The 19126-nt window shown below is 33.7% G+C and overlaps 1 protein-coding gene across 5 annotated transcripts in view; it reads right to left on the bottom strand.

Annotated features, from left to right (window-relative positions):
• LOC117342759 (dedicator of cytokinesis protein 9-like) overlaps positions 1-19126 on the bottom strand; it is a 135972-nt gene that overhangs the window by 27636 nt on the left and 89210 nt on the right. Inside the window, exons 39-43 of one of the 5 annotated variants that reach the window (XM_033904998.1) lie at positions 16827-16940; positions 11849-11887; positions 7266-7481; positions 6383-6440; positions 5303-5317 (exon numbers count right to left, since the gene is read on the bottom strand). In XM_033904998.1, the coding sequence (XP_033760889.1) occupies positions 5303-5317; positions 6383-6440; positions 7266-7481; positions 11849-11887; positions 16827-16940 (442 nt within the window). Of the gene's footprint in view, positions 1-4739; positions 4782-5302; positions 5318-6382; positions 6441-7265; positions 7482-11848; positions 11888-16826; positions 16941-19126 lie in introns of all 5 variants that reach the window. The other 4 variants (XM_033904997.1, XM_033904999.1, XM_033905001.1 and 1 more) reach the window with 4 other exon arrangements.

Here is a 19126-nt window from a genome sequence, read left to right as displayed (position 1 = left end):
TTCAAGAAGCTTACAGATAAGATCTTAACTTTATATAGTTTGCTTGGATATAAGCCCACTCGATGAGATTTTATGGATAAGCCCATGCTCAATAAGCTCACCCAACCCAATTCTATGAGAGAATTCTCAGATAAGCCAATGCTCAATGAGCTCACCTCATTCTATGAGAGAATTCACAGATAAGCCAATGCTCAGTGAGCTCACCTCATTCTATGAGAGAATTTACAGATAAGCCCAAGCTCAATGAGCTCACCTCATTCTATGAGAGAATTTACAGATAAGCCTATATTCTATTAGCCCAACCCTCTTGCATTACAGATAAGCCTATATTCTATTAGCCCAACCCTCTTGCATTACAGATAAGCCTATATTCTATTAGCCCAACCCTCTTGCATTACAGATAAACCTATGTTCTATTAGCCCAACCCTCTTGCATTACAGATAAACCCATGTTCTATTAGCCCAACCCTCTTGCATTACAGATAAGCCTATATTCTATTAGCCCAACCCTCTTGCATTACAGATAAGCCCATGTTCTATAAGCCCAACCCTCTTGCATTACAGATAAGCCCATGTTCTATAAGCCTCTTGCATTACAGATAAACCCATGTTCTATTAGCCCAACCCTCTTGCATTACAGATAAGCCTATATTCTATTAGCCCAACCCTCTTGCATTACAGATAAGCCTATATTCTATTAGCCCAACCCTCTTGCATTACAGATAAAGCTATCCTTACCAATCAGACAATCTAATCATATAGGATATTTCACAGATAGGTCTCAGTAGTAAGTCCCCCAAACCTTCTGGTATTGGACATTTTGCGTGATTTCTTGTACTACATATTATGGAATACTGATTTAAACTGTAATGAATTATGAGTGTATCTGTTTCCCTTCATTTACATACAGTATTTAATTACCCGGTAGCCATGGGGTGTTCTGTACCCAATTTAGTTAATGTTCATTTAGACTGAAGAAAGGTTGATATCAGAGCCAACAAATGTCACATCATGTTGTAAGGTATGATTGATAAAGCTAAACACAGACCACAACACACAACAACAGACCACAGTGTTAAAATCTGGAGAAGATTAATCTTACCCATACAGGTCTACACTGTTAACCCTTAGTCCTAGTTGTATGTTTCTATACTGTTAACCCTTAGTCCTAGAGGTATGTTTCTACACTGTTAACCCTTAGTCCTAGAGGTATGTTTCTATACTGTTAACCCTTAGTCCTAGAGGTATGTTTCTATACTGTTAACCCTTAGTCCTAGAGGTATGTTTCTACACTGTTAACCCTTAGTCCTAGAGGTATGTTTCTACACTGTTAACCCTTAGTCCTAGAGGTATGTTTCTATACTGTTAACCCTTAGTCCTAGAGGTATGTTTCTATACTGTTAACCCTTAGTCCTAGAGGTATGTTTCTACACTGTCAACCCTTAGTCCTAGAGGTATGTTTCTATACTGTTAACCCTTAGTCCTAGAGGTATGTTTCTATACTGTTAACCCTTAGTCCTAGAGGTATGTTTCTATACTGTTAACCCTTAGTCCTAGAGGTATGTTTCTACACTGTTAACCCTTAGTCCTAGAGGTATGTTTCTATACTGTTAACCCTTAGTCCTAGAGGTATGTTTCTATACTGTTAACCCTTAGTCCTAGAGGTATGTTTCTACACTGTTAACCCTTAGTCCTAGAGGTATGTTTCTATACTGTTAACCCTTAGTCCTAGAGGTATGTTTCTACACTGTTAACCCTTAGTCCTAGAGGTATGTTTCTATACTGTTAACCCTTAGTCCTAGAGGTATGTTTCTACACTGTTAACCCTTAGTCCTAGAGGTATGTTTCTATACTGTTAACCCTTAGTCCTAGAGGTATGTTTCTACACTGTTAACCCTTAGTCCTAGAGGTATGTTTCTATACTGTTAACCCTTAGTCCTAGAGGTATGTTTCTATACTGTCAACCCTTAGTCCTAGAGGTATGTTTCTACACTGTTAACCCTTAGTCCTAGAGGTATGTTTCTACACTGTTAACCCTTAGTCCTAGAGGTATGTTTCTACACTGTTAACCCTTAGTCCTAGAGGTATGTTTCTACACTGTTAACCCTTAGTCCTAGAGGTATGTTTCTATACTGTTAACCCTTAGTCCTAGAGGTATGTTTCTATACTGTCAACCCTTAGTCCTAGAGGTATGTTTCTATACTGTTAACCCTTAGTCCTAGAGGTATGTTTCTATACTGTTAACCCTTAGTCCTAGAGGTATGTTTCTATACTGTTAACCCTTAGTCCTAGAGGTATGTTTCTATACTGTTAACCCTTAGTCCTAGAGGTATGTTTCTACACCGTTAACCCTTAGTCCTAGAGGTATGTTTCTATACTGTTAACCCTTAGTCCTAGAGGTATGTTTCTATACTGTTAACCCTTAGTCCTAGAGGTATGTTTCTATACTGTTAACCCTTAGTCCTAGAGGTATGTTTCTATACTGTTAACCCTTAGTCCTAGAGGTATGTTTCTACACTGTTAACCCTTAGTCCTAGAGGTATGTTTCAATACTGTTAACCCTTAGTCCTAGAGGTATGTTTCTATACTGTTAACCCTTAGTCCTAGAGGTATGTTTCTATACTGTTAACCCTTAGTCCTAGAGGTATGTTTCTATACTGTTAACCCTTAGTCCTAGAGGTATGTTTCTACACTGTTAACCCTTAGTCCTAGAGGTATGTTTCTATACTGTTAACCCTTAGTCCTAGAGGTATGTTTCTACACTGTTAACCCTTAGTCCTAGAGGTATGTTTCTATACTGTTAACCCTTAGTCCTAGAGGTATGTTTCTATACTGTTGAACCCTTAGTCCTAGAGGTATGTTTCTACACTGTTAACCCTTAGTCCTAGAGGTATGTTTCTATACTGTTAACCCTTAGTCCTAGAGGTATGTTTCTATACTGTTAACCCTTAGTCCTAGAGGTATGTTTCTACACTACCATCCCTTAGTCCTAGAGGTATGTTTCTACACTGTTAACCCTTAGTCCTAGAGGTATGTTTCTATACTGTTAACCCTTAGTCCTAGAGGTATGTTTCTATACTGTTAACCCTTAGTCCTAGAGGTATGTTTCTACACTGTTAACCCTTAGTCCTAGAGGTATGTTTCTATACTGTTAACCCTTAGTCCTAGAGGTATGTTTCTACACTGTTAACCCTTAGTCCTAGAGGTATGTTTCTATACTGTTAACCCTTAGTCCTAGAGGTATGTTTCTATACTGTTAACCCTTAGTCCTAGAGGTATGTTTCTACACTATCAACCCTTAGTCCTAGAGGTATGTTTCTATACTGTTAACCCTTAGTCCTAGAGGTATGTTTCTACACTGTTAACCCTTAGTCCTAGAGGTATGTTTCTACACTGTTAACCCTTAGTCCTAGAGGTATGTTTCTACACTGTTAACCCTTAGTCCTAGAGGTATGTTTCTACACTGTTAACCCTTAGTCCTAGAGGTATGTTTCTACACTGTTAACCCTTAGTCCTAGAGGTATGTTTCTATACTGTTAACCCTTAGTCCTAGAGGTATGTTTCTATACTGTTAACCCTTAGTCCTAGAGGTATGTTTCTACACTGTTAACCCTTAGTCCTAGAGGTATGTTTCTATACTGTTAACCCTTAGTCCTAGAGGTATGTTTCTATACTGTTAACCCTTAGTCCTAGAGGTATGTTTCTATACTGTTAACCCTTAGTCCTAGAGGTATGTTTCTATACTGTTAACCCTTAGTCCTAGAGGTATGTTTCTATACTGTTAACCCTTAGTCCTAGAGCTATGTTTCTATACTGTTAACCCTTAGTCCTAGAGGTATGTTTCTATACTGTTAACCCTTAGTCCTAGAGGTATGTTTCTATACTGTTAACCCTTAGTCCTAGAGGTATGTTTCTATACTGTTAACCCTTAGTCCTAGAGGTATGCTTCTATACTGTTAACCCTTAGTCCTAGAGGTATGTTTCTACACTGTTAACCCTTAGTCCTATGTTTCCAGGTGTGTAAAACATCATCATGTAAGTGTTAGAAGATATTTCACATCTCCCTAAGTCAGTAGTTTATTATAGGTTAATAACAAAGTTTCTAGAAATGAATTTCGTTTTTTTTTAATTTCTTGTAGTCGTTAAAACAATATTAAAGTAAGGACTTATACTTTTTTTTCCAAAATCCTCTTTAATTGATATTTACAAGAAAATAGGGGGAAAAAGTTTACGTAATTACTTACTACCTAGAATGGTACTGAAAAGTGGCAATTTTTTTTCATTCAATTTTTAAAACAAATTACGAAAATAATAATATAATGGCAATTCAACAGATTAAGTTCTTGTTGAATTCCCATCATAATGTTGTTGTTTTTGTTTTTTTATTGAATGAGTTATACGAGTTGTGGAAAAAATAGTTAAAGTTAGAACTAAAATGTTAGAAAAGTGTGAAATTTGCTTAGTCATATTTTCAGCAATACTATCTGTCAATTATGCATGCAATTAATCAATTTGGTTGACATAGCAACATTTTTATATAGAAATGTATATAAATATATGTATCATATTTCATTAATGCCTAAGAGGCAAGAATTGTGTTTCTTACACAAATCCTCAAGCTTGCTGATAAAATATACTGATAAGACTGGCTTGGCTACATGTAGAGTGGATATACATTATCAATAATATATATATGACTACAATAATACAAGTCTGAGGCAGTGCATATACAATATTACCCGCTGTCCATAAAACTTCCCCAGATATACAGGCTATTGCAGCTGAAAGTTGATATGCATATGAAAAAATTTTTACCATAGAAAATACAATCATCTGCCTATAGCAATATTAACCTTGATTTTCTCCCAAATACTTGGAAATTTACTGTTGTAGATGAAATACATCAAACAAAAATCAAAACTTTTTTTTCGGTTTTGTAAGCATTGACCACAAAAACAGATTTAAGCCACTACAACTTCAGGACAAATAAAACTTCACAAGGTTAAATAAATGTTGAAAATAAAAATAAAAACAATTTTTTTTTGTACCAAAATTAAGCAAACAAAAATATGACAGCCAATGGTAATGGGCAGTTCAAACTGTTTTAGATGGAAATACGTCTTAGGGTGACACAAAGTATCCATTAATTTCAAATCACAAGAAAACTGACAAACAAAAATTCTGACGAAAAAATTCTAGCATCTTCATTGTACTACACTGTTACGTTGGACGATAAAATAAAACAATCAACAAAATTTTGGATGAAGTCATGCATGAAAACTAACAGTAATACCAAACTTACTTGACTTTAATTTTCCTGTAGCAGTGGGAAAAAAACGGCAAGAAAAATCAGTAACACTACCAGGTTCTATCTTTGGAGGATATGATAAAGAAAGTAACTAATCTCAGGTCAAAGATCAAAGATCTTAATTCATAATCCGAAACCTCATTAAAGAGCAATTTCAATTTTCTACAAAAGCAATCTTTTAGCTCAGAACTACAGATTTAGAGTGCCATTCAAGGACTCTTCATGTGATGAGATATTGAGACACAAAACCTATGACATAATTAATGTAAGGGTCGGCCATTGTAACAAAGCCTTGAATCCTGGGATCTACAGCCTTAAGACTGTTTCCATCAATGTCATACAGCTAACACAGGATAGATGAACAGTAGTCTAGATGGACAGATCTGTCCATGGCTTTACCCAGTAGTCATGATGGACAGATCTGTCCGTGGCTTTACCCAGTAGTCTGGAGAGACAGATCTGTCCATGCATGGCTTTACCCAGTAGTCAAGATGGACAGATCTGTCCATGGCTTTACCCAGTAGTCTAGATGGACAGATCTGTCCATGGCTTATCCAGTAGTCTGGATGGACAGATCTGTCCATGACTTATCCAGTAGGCTGGATGAACAGATCTGTCCATGACTTATCCAGTAGTCTAGATGGACAGATCTATTTGGCTTTACCTAGTAGATCAGGATGGACAGATCTGTATATGACGTCACCTAGTAACCTGGATGGACAATGTCTGATTGTTGGATCATTACACTCTTAATTCTAGTTCAAGCTTGAAACTACAACTGTAATATCTACTACCTCAGGCACTCATTCACTTTCAGTTACTATGGATACGAATAGTGGCAAATAACGATTTCATGTACTACAGACTATGTATATAAGGTATGGTGGTATATATATATCTAAAATACATGTACATGTACACCACTACACAGTGCTTATAATATCTTTTGTGATGGCTATTAAAATACAATCAATATAATTATTATGATGTATCGCAGTAAACTTCCCATTCCTAACATCAAGGTACTTGTATATGGAAAATTTCCGTTTCTGTTTCCATGAGACCGGTACTCACCTCTACGCCTCAGGTATTCAGCTATCAGGGCGGCTATATGGATATAGCAATGAGCTGCCTGTTAAAGAATTCAAATCATTCAAAATCAAGATTTCATTTTAGAAATACAAATATAGATGTAGAATGTTTACCGGTGAATATTTAACTTTAACATAATTTTTTTCTTCAAAATATTATCATGTATAACATTAATACATTTTCAAACATGAAGCAAGGAATTCTGAGTAATTAATTATACTCCAAGTCTGGACAATGATCTAATGACGATAAAATGATTGACCGAAAGGCCATAACTGTTCACAGTGTCACACAAGACCCAGTTTTAGTACCGTAAAAACCCATGTAATTTGCGCACCAGTGTAATTTGCACAGGTACTTTTTGGGGCTGAAATGCTGGAAAAAACCTTATCAGTATATTTTGGAATGTGACACCCAACCATTCTTTATGGCTGTATACCAATGTTAGCAGACACCAGATATATGTCCCAGACAAAGTAACGTATGAAAGATAAAGGGCTGTAACTCTGTATAGAAGATATTACAATATGAACTTTCGCAATGATTAGTGATGTAAACTTTATTTAATTTACAACAATTGCAAAACAAGTTGTTTCAACCTATATTAATCACTCAGGTATTATTTCGGCTATGGGGATACAGGTATCATTTTTGCTATTTGGATGAATGTATCATTTCCGCTATGAGGACATATGTATTATTTCCGCTATGAGGACATATGTATACATTTGGGCTATGGGGACACATGTATCATTTGGGCCCATGGAGATACAGGTATCATTTTCAAAAGGCATGTAATATATTTCTTAACTTCACATCCATTGATTCTAAATATCCATATATCTAAAAAATAATATCTACAAACCTCGGAGTAATTTAAATTTCTATAGTGGATTTTTGCCATGGAGTCGAGCCACGTTTTCCGAAGCTCAGGTGTACTGGCGTATGATTTGGCTAAACTGTTCTGTAAATCTATCAGCATTTCAGGGTCGTTCTCATGCTCTCTCATCTGGGCGGTCGCCATGAGCACTGTCCTGATTCGTTTGGTCAGATCTTTTACTTCCGCTGGGAATCCGCTTTTCTGAGAAGGCAAATAAACATGAGTTAATTGATTAATTATGTTCCATTTTAATTAGTTTTCAGTTTTACATGACAGTTACTCTTAAATATCATTTTTTAGATACTTGCAGAATTTGTTTTTCACCATTTTGCTAATTATATAGCAACAGTTTGAGTATCATTAGGATATCTTATATCAACAGTTTTAAGCAAGAAAAACATATTTTAACATTTTATTTCACAACATTTCTATATAAAATCAAAATTACATAACAAAATGAAGGAGGGTATAGAAGATAATCTTAAACAAGGAAACAAGTTATACAGACCAATAGGAAAACAGAGAAATATTTCTATAGAAAAACAAAAATTGTATGAGGATGTTCATACTATTCATTCAAATAAGGAAAGAAAATTAATCTATTAGTTTTTTTACTAATTTTACTATATAAGCCCTGTAACATTTTTTTACACAGACAGATCAAACATACCTCTCTTCATACATTACCTTATATTTAAAGTGCCGCAAGCATTAAGCATGTGTTCCAATCAATTTCCGTTCATAGTATTTTATTTTGTTGATAACTTTATACAATCTTTACGATGTATTCCTTCCATGTCATTCAACAGCAAACTTTTTGTTTTATTTTTTCACTCATTTTTTTTCCCACAAAATATCATTTTAAAAACAATTCATCATTCAAACCACAAAAACAAATCATTCTGTTAATATCTTGAATATTTTTTTTATTTATTTACTTTTTATAAAATTAAAAAAAAACTTATACATGTACTCATGCACATATCCATGTTGATTCTATGTTATTTAGACTGTCTTTTCAAAACACAGAGTTATCTGCTCTTGTGAGCAAATATTGATTGTGACATCATTAGTTTGTGTGAGAAAATTACATCTTTTTCTCACAAATTTATGACATTACTTAACAAACAAATGACTTAATTAACAACCAATACCTGTTCACAAAAGCAGATAACTCTGTATCATGAAAAGACGGTGTATCTTTTTATACATTCTATTCCTTCCTTCAGTTCCATATATGTTTTTCATATCAATGGTTTAGATTATCAAAATATGTTGCTCCCCAGTTTCTAGAGATTATAAATATAACTCTTCCATAAAATCTGGGTGTTTACCAACTTCAACAGACATGTGTAGGAGTTATCTCCCTTGAATTAGCTAATGCTGAGGCGTGTTCAGGAATCATAGCATCACAGGTGAGTGATTGCTTCTGAACAAATATACATGTGTCAGCGATCGTGACCATACACATACCTTATAACAAACAGTTTGCCATCAAATCAAACATGGCATGGAATAGTTATGTTGGAGAGGTCGAAAGTAAAAATGGAAAATGAGAATATTACACATGAATTGCATGGAAAAGAAACTTGAAGTCATTGTCATTCCATTAAGAAGAATTTTTTCTTTGAGTAAATGATGATAATAATTTCCTAGTGGTGACTTTTCATTGGAATAACCCAACTGTACTTGACATTTACACTGGAGGTCGCCATTTTGAATGCAAGCGTGAATGCCCATTTTTGTCGGGAAAAGCTGATAACTTGTAAGAAGCACTTTAGTTCACAAGTATCATTCTGAACACGCCTCTGATGCCCGAGTGTCATAATAGATGTATGTATACAAGGTGTATTGTGTACACTTCACAACACATAGACAAGTCCAAACTTTTTTATTCATTACAATATCTCTACCAGATTCACAAACAGGGATACTTTGTTTCACAGACAAGTCAAGATAATAGAATTTAAGAACTTTAAGGAATTTGACAGATTTTTTTAAGTGTATCAGAGGAAAAGAAAAGTTGACAAGACAATGAAAAATACCATTCCATAATGAATCCTACCAACTGCTATAAAGCTTACCCTACTTACAGACTAAATCCATGCAAAAAGGTTTACAAATACAACTAACTATATATACTACTTCAAAATGGGGAAACTTATCAATAAAATAAAGTTTTTACTTAAGACCTCTTTACCCTAATAAAAATGATCATTTTAGTGTAGATCACAATATGTTTGAAAGAACTATTCCAGAAGTCTTAAAATTCTAAATTCTGATGAATAGTTTGAAAAGCATGGTCTTTAAATTTCTTTGGCTTATTTTCTGAGAAAATTATCAGAGCATTTTCTGTTTTCAGCAATTCAAATTAAGCAATGTCAATATTTAAGCAGCCATCTTCATTCATCCTAAACCCAATATCACTATGGTAACAAGGTTTCAACAGGAAGTGGCAAGCAAGGAAGTGCATGCTGTGTCTGAGTGGCAGGCCAGGATGATGCCACAGGGTGGTCAATGCCACATGAGGAAGATACATAAAATTCTTACACGCTCCGATGTATTTTGCCAGATGCCGCCCACCATTAAAAATTTCCATGTCTCCTTCACGATCAAGCAAATAATGAAATGTATGGGGAAAATAAATGAAACTCATTAGAATTTAATAAATTTACTGATCAGAATCTTAAAAACAAATTTAAAAAAATTATAAAATATTCTACAAATAAATACTTATCTAAAATACCATTAAAGCATCTTAACCTCAAAAGTTCATTTCTTCTGAAACTTTTGAAACCTATCATATTTATCACTAAAGGTGAGAAATATCCTGAAGGTAAAATAAAAATAAAAACTATCATTGTCTATAACTGCTAATAAAGACACAGCCAAATCCATACCTAAGTATCCGCCAAGATTGATTTCTAAAAATGTCCTAAAGATTCCAATTCTCACTTCAGATTACGAAAAATGTGATTCAACTCTTCAAAGAGAATTTCAGGTATTGGAAAGACAGCGGAAAACAGGAAAACAATGTAGGAATACAGTGCTTGGTGTAGGGGCAGATAACTCTGTTTAAACCACATACACCCAATAGCATAAATAGATAGGCATAACTGGGTACCATAACCAACAATAGCATTGTTTAAGCTGTTATTGGCTTTATCATTATATGTCTTTACAGTAAACGTCCTCTCTGATATGGCATATATAGTTTTATAACAAAGAATCTCTTAATTTGGTTTGTGGTTTACATATTATAAACCATATGGGCTTTTCTGATTTGATGTGGGGTTTACATGTTTCAAAACATGGTGTGTTTAAGTTTGATATGGGGGTTTATCTTACTTCAAATTATGTTGATTTTTTTTTATTATGCGATGTGGGGTTTACATGTTTCAAAACATGGTGTGTTTTAGTTTGATATGGGGTTTATCTTATTTCAAATTATGTTTTTTTTTTTTTTTTTTATGTGATGTGGGGTTTACATGTTTCAGATCATGGTTTCTTTTGACACAGCTCATTGAAAAATAATATGGTTCTGGCTGCACTTATCCAACTCATCTTAACTTCCAACTCAAAACTCAAGACAGACAACTCAAAAGGACAAACAAAGATAGAGGCTGATATTAACAACAGATCAGAAAGTCAGTAGATTAGACTTAATAACTAAATAGAAAGCTGAAACAGAGAAACTTTTAAAATATCAGACTCTTCCGTTCAAATCCATATAGGAAAACTGATTGAACAGAAATATGTATCCCCTTAATTTAGTCTGACTTGTATATACATAATCATGAAAATCTGGATCTTACAAACAATTTTCATGAGTGTTAGTTAAAAGCATAATTGAGAAAGACATTTTAAAAGAATTGTCAAGAGCATTCTTAATAAATAATGTGTGTTTCTGCCTAAATGATAAACACATAAGTATATAGATTATATCCGATATGGCTGTGAATACAGATACATACATGTATACCGTGAAGCTAAGCTTTATATACATAATATATTAATCAATACTGCTTATAACAGACTTCTAGCCATGCAACTTTTACACCCAGTAAAAAGACTGGTCAAAAGTGTGTAGATTTCCGGCCCGTCTTAATGTAAATCAACATCAGCATGAAGTAATATGGGCATCCTTTTATTTCTAAATCCTACAAATAATTGGAATTGACTTTTTTTTTATTGTTGACCTCTATTGTTTCTTGTGTTGACCTCATAAAAATTTTATTAAAAAAATGCATGTTAATTAAACAATCATACTCTTGCAAATTCTCAAATAGAAAACAAACTCTCTAAAATGGTAAACATGTGATGCATTCCAGATTAATGAAAAATCCTTTTTTTTTCAGCTTTAAGAAGGTTATATTCTTCCTTTGCAATTTCAAACTCCTGTATAGAAATAACAAAACCTCATTTTCTTCTACAAGATAAGCTAAATAAGCAGGCTACAGATATCCATTAAATGGCAACCTGTGTATAAAGACCTATTAGTAGTAAGTGTTAATATGGTAGTAGTAACTGTATGCCAATCCGTAACACCAAGGGGAGACAACTGTTACCTCTGGCCTTTGTCCACGTTTCCGACCTTTTCCATCACCCTGTTATTGTAATAAAGGAGTTCATGCATGTACATCACATATCATTTACGTAATTATAGATTTTTAAATATAGTGTGTGCAGTAAATACCCCCAAAGTTTGATAAACTAAATGTTATAATTTAAGACATCAAACAATCAGAATATTTACCATCCACATGATTTAATTAAAGGACAGAGGGATTTCATCCCAACAGGGTTTGATTGAAAACTAACATTTGAAATATTGTTTCTGGATTTGTTGGTAATTCACAAGTGTCCATTTCAAAGCATGGCAAATTAAGAATTTCATTTTCTACAAAAAATTTAATAAATTTTAGAATTAAAAATTTAATATTCAAATTTGAGTATCAAATTTCTCGATGAGTTTACAATTTGTGAATGTCTGTTTGAAACACAGGTCTATGCTTTTTGAAAATTTCTATACAATATCAAGTCTGATGTGCATTTTCTTTGATTTACCCAAGACAACAAAATTGGGAATTATTCTCAAATGAATATTTCCTATATGTCCAACTGGTAGAAACACTATCTGAAATTATCTGGAAAATACATAATTCTACAATTTCCCAGTTAAACTAGCTTGAGTACAAAACTAATGATTAAGTTAACATCATGTTATCTCCCCTTCTGACATCAACCCTGCCTTAACAACAGATCTGCCACACCCACATACATAACAACTAACTCCCCTGCCTGTCAAACACTTGAACGACCAAAATCAAAACATATTCTTTGTCTGAGTCATGTTTGTAAATCTTGGATGTACATCATGCTTGTAATTAATCATAAGAAAATTGTTTTTCTGATATCATTGAGTGAAAACTGTAAAGCACAATGTTTTTAGTACCATTCCAGTAATTTTCACACCTACAAGGCAAAGTTGGGTTTTGGTTAATTTTGTGGTAAATCAGCTTGTTGTAATCTATACTATTGGTTTCAGTTGAAACCAAAGCTACATTCTGTCACAGGGGTTTAGGACGAAAAGCCATACAACACATTTCACCTGCCGTCAACTCTAATTGGGAAACCAAGCAAAATCAAAATTGATCATACCCCACAATCCTTGAGATATAAAAAAAAAAGTTGGACATAGTTGATTCAGGTCTGATAAACAACATTCAGATTAACACAAGAAAATGGACTGAAATGTAAAAACATTCTCTACAAGCTGAAAGATTGATCTAGCTTCAGATTATCATTTTGTCATATTAAATGAATATATATATCAATATGGCATAAAAGTCTATATCATAAAAAACATTTCATTTTACAACAAATAGTCTTTCCTGCTTAAAAGTAAGAATTAAATTCATGTAAAATTAATAAATTAAACACAATGTATAATAATATAGTACATGAATAATAATTTCATTTCATTTTATAAACAAATCCTCCACCAGACAGATAAACGACACATCACAAAAGACAATTTTGACATTTACTTTCGTTTTCTTAGTAATACAGCGCCAGTTTGTCTTATTTACATGTCCTTTACCAGACCGTAAACTAAATCTTCTATCAGTTTTAATAAAAAAATTCAGAGTTAATCAAATATTCTCAACATTTACCTGGGTTTAAGGGTTTAGGGACTGCGTCTATATGGTCTTTACCACAACCAGAAATGACATGTTGTTTTATCATGAACGACAACTTTGATATTTAGATTCTAGCAAACAGAGGCAGGAGTTGGAATGAAGGGAGATAACTCTATACCTTTCACCTGTACTGTAACCATAGTATCAGAGCTCTCTGCTCTCGCCATCACCACAGACACAAATTATGATTACCTCACATGTACATTGTACCATACCCTTCTAGGTCATGCTAAATCTCACAAGATCTAGAGAAAGATTTATAATAAACCTTAACTGTTGTTTAAAACCTCAAATGCAGAAAACGGTTTTATCCTACGATATCAACCTTCTCCAGGTTAGTATGCTTAACAATTAAGGTTTTAAGCCAAATTATTGAAAATTTAGATGACTGTTGGTCATCTTTTAAAATTTAAAGCTATATGACAAATGAGTCAAATTTAAGAAAGGGGTTTTGTCACAGCAAAAGCATGATTTGAGAAAAAAATTAGCAGATTTCTCCAGGATGTAATTGTAATGAACTTTTAAAAACTGACTTCCATTCTAAAGCATGTAACATCATGGATGTTTGTTATAGTATAAGGTTCAGGGTAATAAGTCCTTTTTTCCTAAGATGGAACCACTGTTGTGACCTTCTGTCCTTTTTTTCAGATTTCAGTAAAATCATAAATTGTTGAAACCATGACAACTCAACTTATATTTATCAACTGCAAATCTAAAACTTCATTAATTACAAACTGTACTTTTAGCATTATTCTTGTTTTAACATTTTCCTTTAGAAATTGATTTCAATTAAAAAATGTAATTTTGAATGCAGTGTTTGTTGATCTTCGAGTCAGACAATATGTATTTGATATCAGCTTTAGTAGAGGCATTGAGCGTTTGAGTACTGGTATGATGAGATCTTTGGAGTCAGCAGCTAAATGTATCTTACTTTTGCATTTATTTTACAATCATTGAGCCAAAAGCTAGCATCATAACTGTGGTGTTAGTTAAATATCATTTGAGCAAGAAGTTAGCTTTTTAACTTTTTGTGATAATTTTGTACCAACTGAACAAGACCTAGCAAAAGCACTTTACAGTTGTTTTAGTAATATCTCAATTAGGAGTTAGTACATCTTTAATATGATTTTATATTCTATTCAATAAAGATAGTGACTAGAGAGCAGACAGTGCCTTTATTATCACTCTAGCCTTACACATCTGACATTAGTCTTTATATGACTGAGAAAATGGTGATACCATGTTGTACCTAACAAGTGTTTGGATTAAAGACTAAAGATTATATTGACAGATCAGTGATGTACAGAACTTTTTTATGTTTCAATTAGTGTACCCATCCTCTTTTCCTGGAAAAAGGTTGGGGTGAGCTTATAGGGGCAGGTGTGCTTATTAGGTCAAATACAGAATTAGTCATCTGTTTGGTATGAAGTGAAGCAAACATGAAGAATTTGTTTAATAAATTATACTTTTCTCAATTTTTTTTTATTCTTTTTTTTTTTTACTAGGTATTCAATCGTAAATTAGCCGGTAATATTTTGTCATTCTATTTAAACCCTGCTAAACATTATTATGCAGATTTAGGAGAAATAGAAGTTAGGTTGCCATGGTTTCTAGCTGTAAGGTACGCAAGCATTAAGTTGTTTGATATGTCGTTCATACCCGTCGTTGGGCCATTAGCCCATTACTGTTGTCCTGGAATACCAACTTGGTCTGTTTGGGCACAAAATATATTAGAAGGCATAATTACACACGACACTGCACAAGGTGTTACACTTTGTGAATCAGGTTTAAATTATATTCAAATGATCTTGAATATTCAAATTGACCTCAAAAGGTCAAACACATTGAAATAATCAATTACATTTTGTGAATTATATGTGTTGTTCAATTATGAATGGTATTTACTTATAAGCATTCAATTCATACCTGATACCAGTGCAAGAAGGTATCAAATGTATCATAAAATAATCCTTTGATCAATATTCATTAGGTATTAATTTGAATATGCAAATGAAATTCTGAATAAATTAGCATGAAAATGAAATTATCACAAAATGTAAGTGATTAAACAATATCGATGATAAGAAAACATCCATGACAAAAACAGGAAAGCACAAACAAAACAACATCAATAAAAACTGCCCACACTTAAACTTAGACCTACTTAGCAATAATTCAAGAAGCAAATTCTTTTAAATATTGCTTTTTGATATAAAAGATACTGACATCATTTTTACCCTTAAATGAATCATGCAAGGTCTCCAGAAGATCTTGTAATGAAATTAAAACTTGGTGCGGGTTAAAACGACAATACTTATCACAAAATTCAGTGGAAAATAACAGGGACTTTTGTGTAGAGAATAAACACAAATGGAATGTTAAAAAATTCACAAATTCACATGTGGTAATCAGGATTACGCAACCAACAATCATTGAATTATATAGGTATTTACCATCAATAAATAATCTTCTGAAGGCTAGAAATATTTCAAACAAAAACAAATTTCAGTTACATAAAAATATCTATTAAATTGGTTTTTCACTCATTGTAATGTCTAATCCCAGAAATGACCCCTCCTAAAACTTAACCCTAGAAATCTCCATCCCATCCTTTACCAAATAATGTTGCCATAGAAAATACTAGTCTCCTTGTCACATTTTGTTAAAATTTTTACATTTTGTTATAATTTTTGGTTTTAGATTAGAAAGGGAAGGTAGTTTTCAATATAATATATCGGTGGTATTCATATCATATCATGGGAAGAGTTCTAACAGGGGAGATAACATGCTTTAATATGGAAAGCAGGTCAAATATTGTTGGGTGGTTGATGCAATTGTCAATGGGATACATTCACATGTAGTGGATAAGATATCACCGAATACAAATACCGGGTAATATAATATTTCCAAATCAAGTTTTCAACATTAGTATGTAATCATTAACAAATCTATCATTTTAGGAATGTAAGTAAAAAAAAGGCCCCCATAGTGTCTTAATTAATGTTTTTGATTATCTAACATCTTTTATTCCTTTTTTTTTTTTTTTTTTTACAAGAGGGCCAATTCCACTGTGAGGTCATACTTGAGTTTTTAGGCCCAGTTAAATCTACTGAAGCCAAGTTGACAATATGTTTGAAAGAACCATTGTGATTGGTCAATTCCAAGGTCAAAGAAGCAGAGATGATCCTACATATATCAAGTCAAACCACTGTTAATCTGAAATATTGTAGACAGTTGTAAATCCAATGTACATTTAGAAGAGTAACTTAAAGAGACGAGTTTTAGTAACACACAGAGTAGCCGCACAGTAAAGTCTATATTTAACATTAGTGGGTGTACTGACCTGCATGGCTCGGTCACTGGATGCGTAGCTGTTCACCATCGCCAGGCTTTCCTGGAAACGTGAGTTGCTGAGGCCAACATCATCTCCTAGGAGTTTCGACACAGAAATTATCACCTAGAAAGTAAAGTAAAATAGTCATTGTCTTGAAATTCATCAAAGATTTTTTAGAGTTTCTTTAATTTTGGATTTTTCTTAATGTTTTAATATGAACTTTAAACAAATATGAAACCAGAAGATTATTTATATTGATCAATCTAGTAAACATAAAAGCACTGAACATATGAATGAACAGATTAAGTACTATACCTTTATCAAAGTTGGGGTAGGACTAAGTTACCTGTACAGACTAAGTATTATACCTTTATCTAAGTTGGAGTAGGAACTAAGTTACCTGTACAGACTAAGTATTATACCTTTATCTAAGTTGGGGTAGGACTAAGTTACCTGTACAGACTAAGTACTATACCTTTATCTAAGTTGGGGTAGGACTAAGTTACCTGTACAGACTAAGTACTATACATTTATCTAAGTTGGGGTAGGACTAAGTTACCTGTACAGACTAAGTACTATACCTTTATCTAAGTTGGGGTAGGACTAAGTTACCTGTACAGACTAAGTACTATACCTTTATCTAAGTTGGGGTAGGACTAAGTTACCTGTACAGACTAAGTACTATACCTTTATCTAAGTTGGGGTAGGACTAAGTTACCTGTACAGACTAAGTACTATACCTTTATCTAAGTTGGGGTAGGACTAAGTTACCTGTACAGACTAAGTACTATACCTTTATCTAAGTTGGGGTAGGACTAAGTTACCTGTACAGACTAAGTACTATACCTTTATCTAAGTTGGGGTAGGACTAAGTTACCTGTACAGACTAAGTATTATACCTTTATCTAAGTTGGGGTAGGACTAAGTTACCTGTACAGACTAAGTATTATACCTTTATCTAAGTTGGGGTAGGACTAAGTTACCTGTACAGACTAAGTATTATACCTTTATCTAAGTTGGGGTAGGACTAAGTTACCTGTACAGACTAAGTACTATACCTTTATCTAAGTTGGGGTAGGACTAAGTTACCTGTACAGACTAAGTACTATACCTTTATCTAAGTTGGGGTAGGACTAAGTTACCTGTACAGACTAAGTACTATACCTTTATCTAAGTTGGGGTAGGACTAAGTTACCTGTACAGACTAAGTACTATACCTTTATCTAAGTTGGGGTAGGACTAAGTTACCTGTACAGACTAAGTACTATACCTTTATCTAAGTTGGGGTAGGACTAAGTTACCTGTACAGACTAAGTACTATACCTTTATCTAAGTTGGGGTAGGACTAAGTTACCTGTACAGACTAAGTACTATACCTTTATCTAAGTTGGGGTAGGACTAAGTTACCTGTACAGACTAAGTACTATACCTTTATCTAAGTTGGGGTAGGAACTAAGTTACCTGTACAGACTAAGTACTATACCTTTATCTAAGTTGGGGTAGGACTAAGTTACCTGTACAGACTAAGTACTATACCTTTATCTAAGTTGGGGTAGGACTAAGTTACCTGTACAGACTAAGTACTATACCTTTATCTAAGTTGGGGTAGGACTAAGTTACCTGTACAGACTAAGTACTATACCTTTATCTAAGTTGGGGTAGGACTAAGTTACCTGTACAGACTAAGTACTATACCTTTATCTAAGTTGGGGTAGGACTAAGTTACCTGTACAGACTAAGTACTATACCTTTATCTAAGTTGGGGTAGGACTAAGTTACCTGTACAGACTAAGTACTATACCTTTATCTAAGTTGGGGTAGGACTAAGTTACCTGTACAGACTAAGTACTATACCTTTATCTAAGTTGGGGTAGGACTAAGTTACCTGTACAGACTAAGTACTATACCTTTATCTAAGTTGGGGTAGGACTAAGTTACCTGTACAGACTAAGTACTATACCTTTATCTAAGTTGGGGTAGGACTAAGTTACCTGTACAGACTAAGTACTATACCTTTATCTAAGTTGGGGTAGGAACTAAGTTACCTGTACAGACTAAGTACTATACCTTTATCTAAGTTGGGGTAGGACTAAGTTACCTGTACAGACTAAGTACTATACCTTTATCTAAGTTGGGGTAGGACTAAGTTACCTGTACAGACTAAGTACTATACCTTTATCTAAGTTGGGGTAGGACTAAGTTACCTGTACAGACTAAGTACTATACCTTTATCTAAGTTGGGGTAGGACTAAGTTACCTGTACAGACTAAGTACTATACCTTTATCTAAGTTGGGGTAGGACTAAGTTA

This window comes from Pecten maximus, chromosome 14 (genome assembly GCF_902652985.1).
Source record: "Pecten maximus chromosome 14, xPecMax1.1, whole genome shotgun sequence".
NCBI lineage: Eukaryota > Metazoa > Mollusca > Bivalvia > Pectinida > Pectinidae > Pecten > Pecten maximus.
This window is presented reverse-complemented; position numbering and strand designations above follow the sequence as displayed.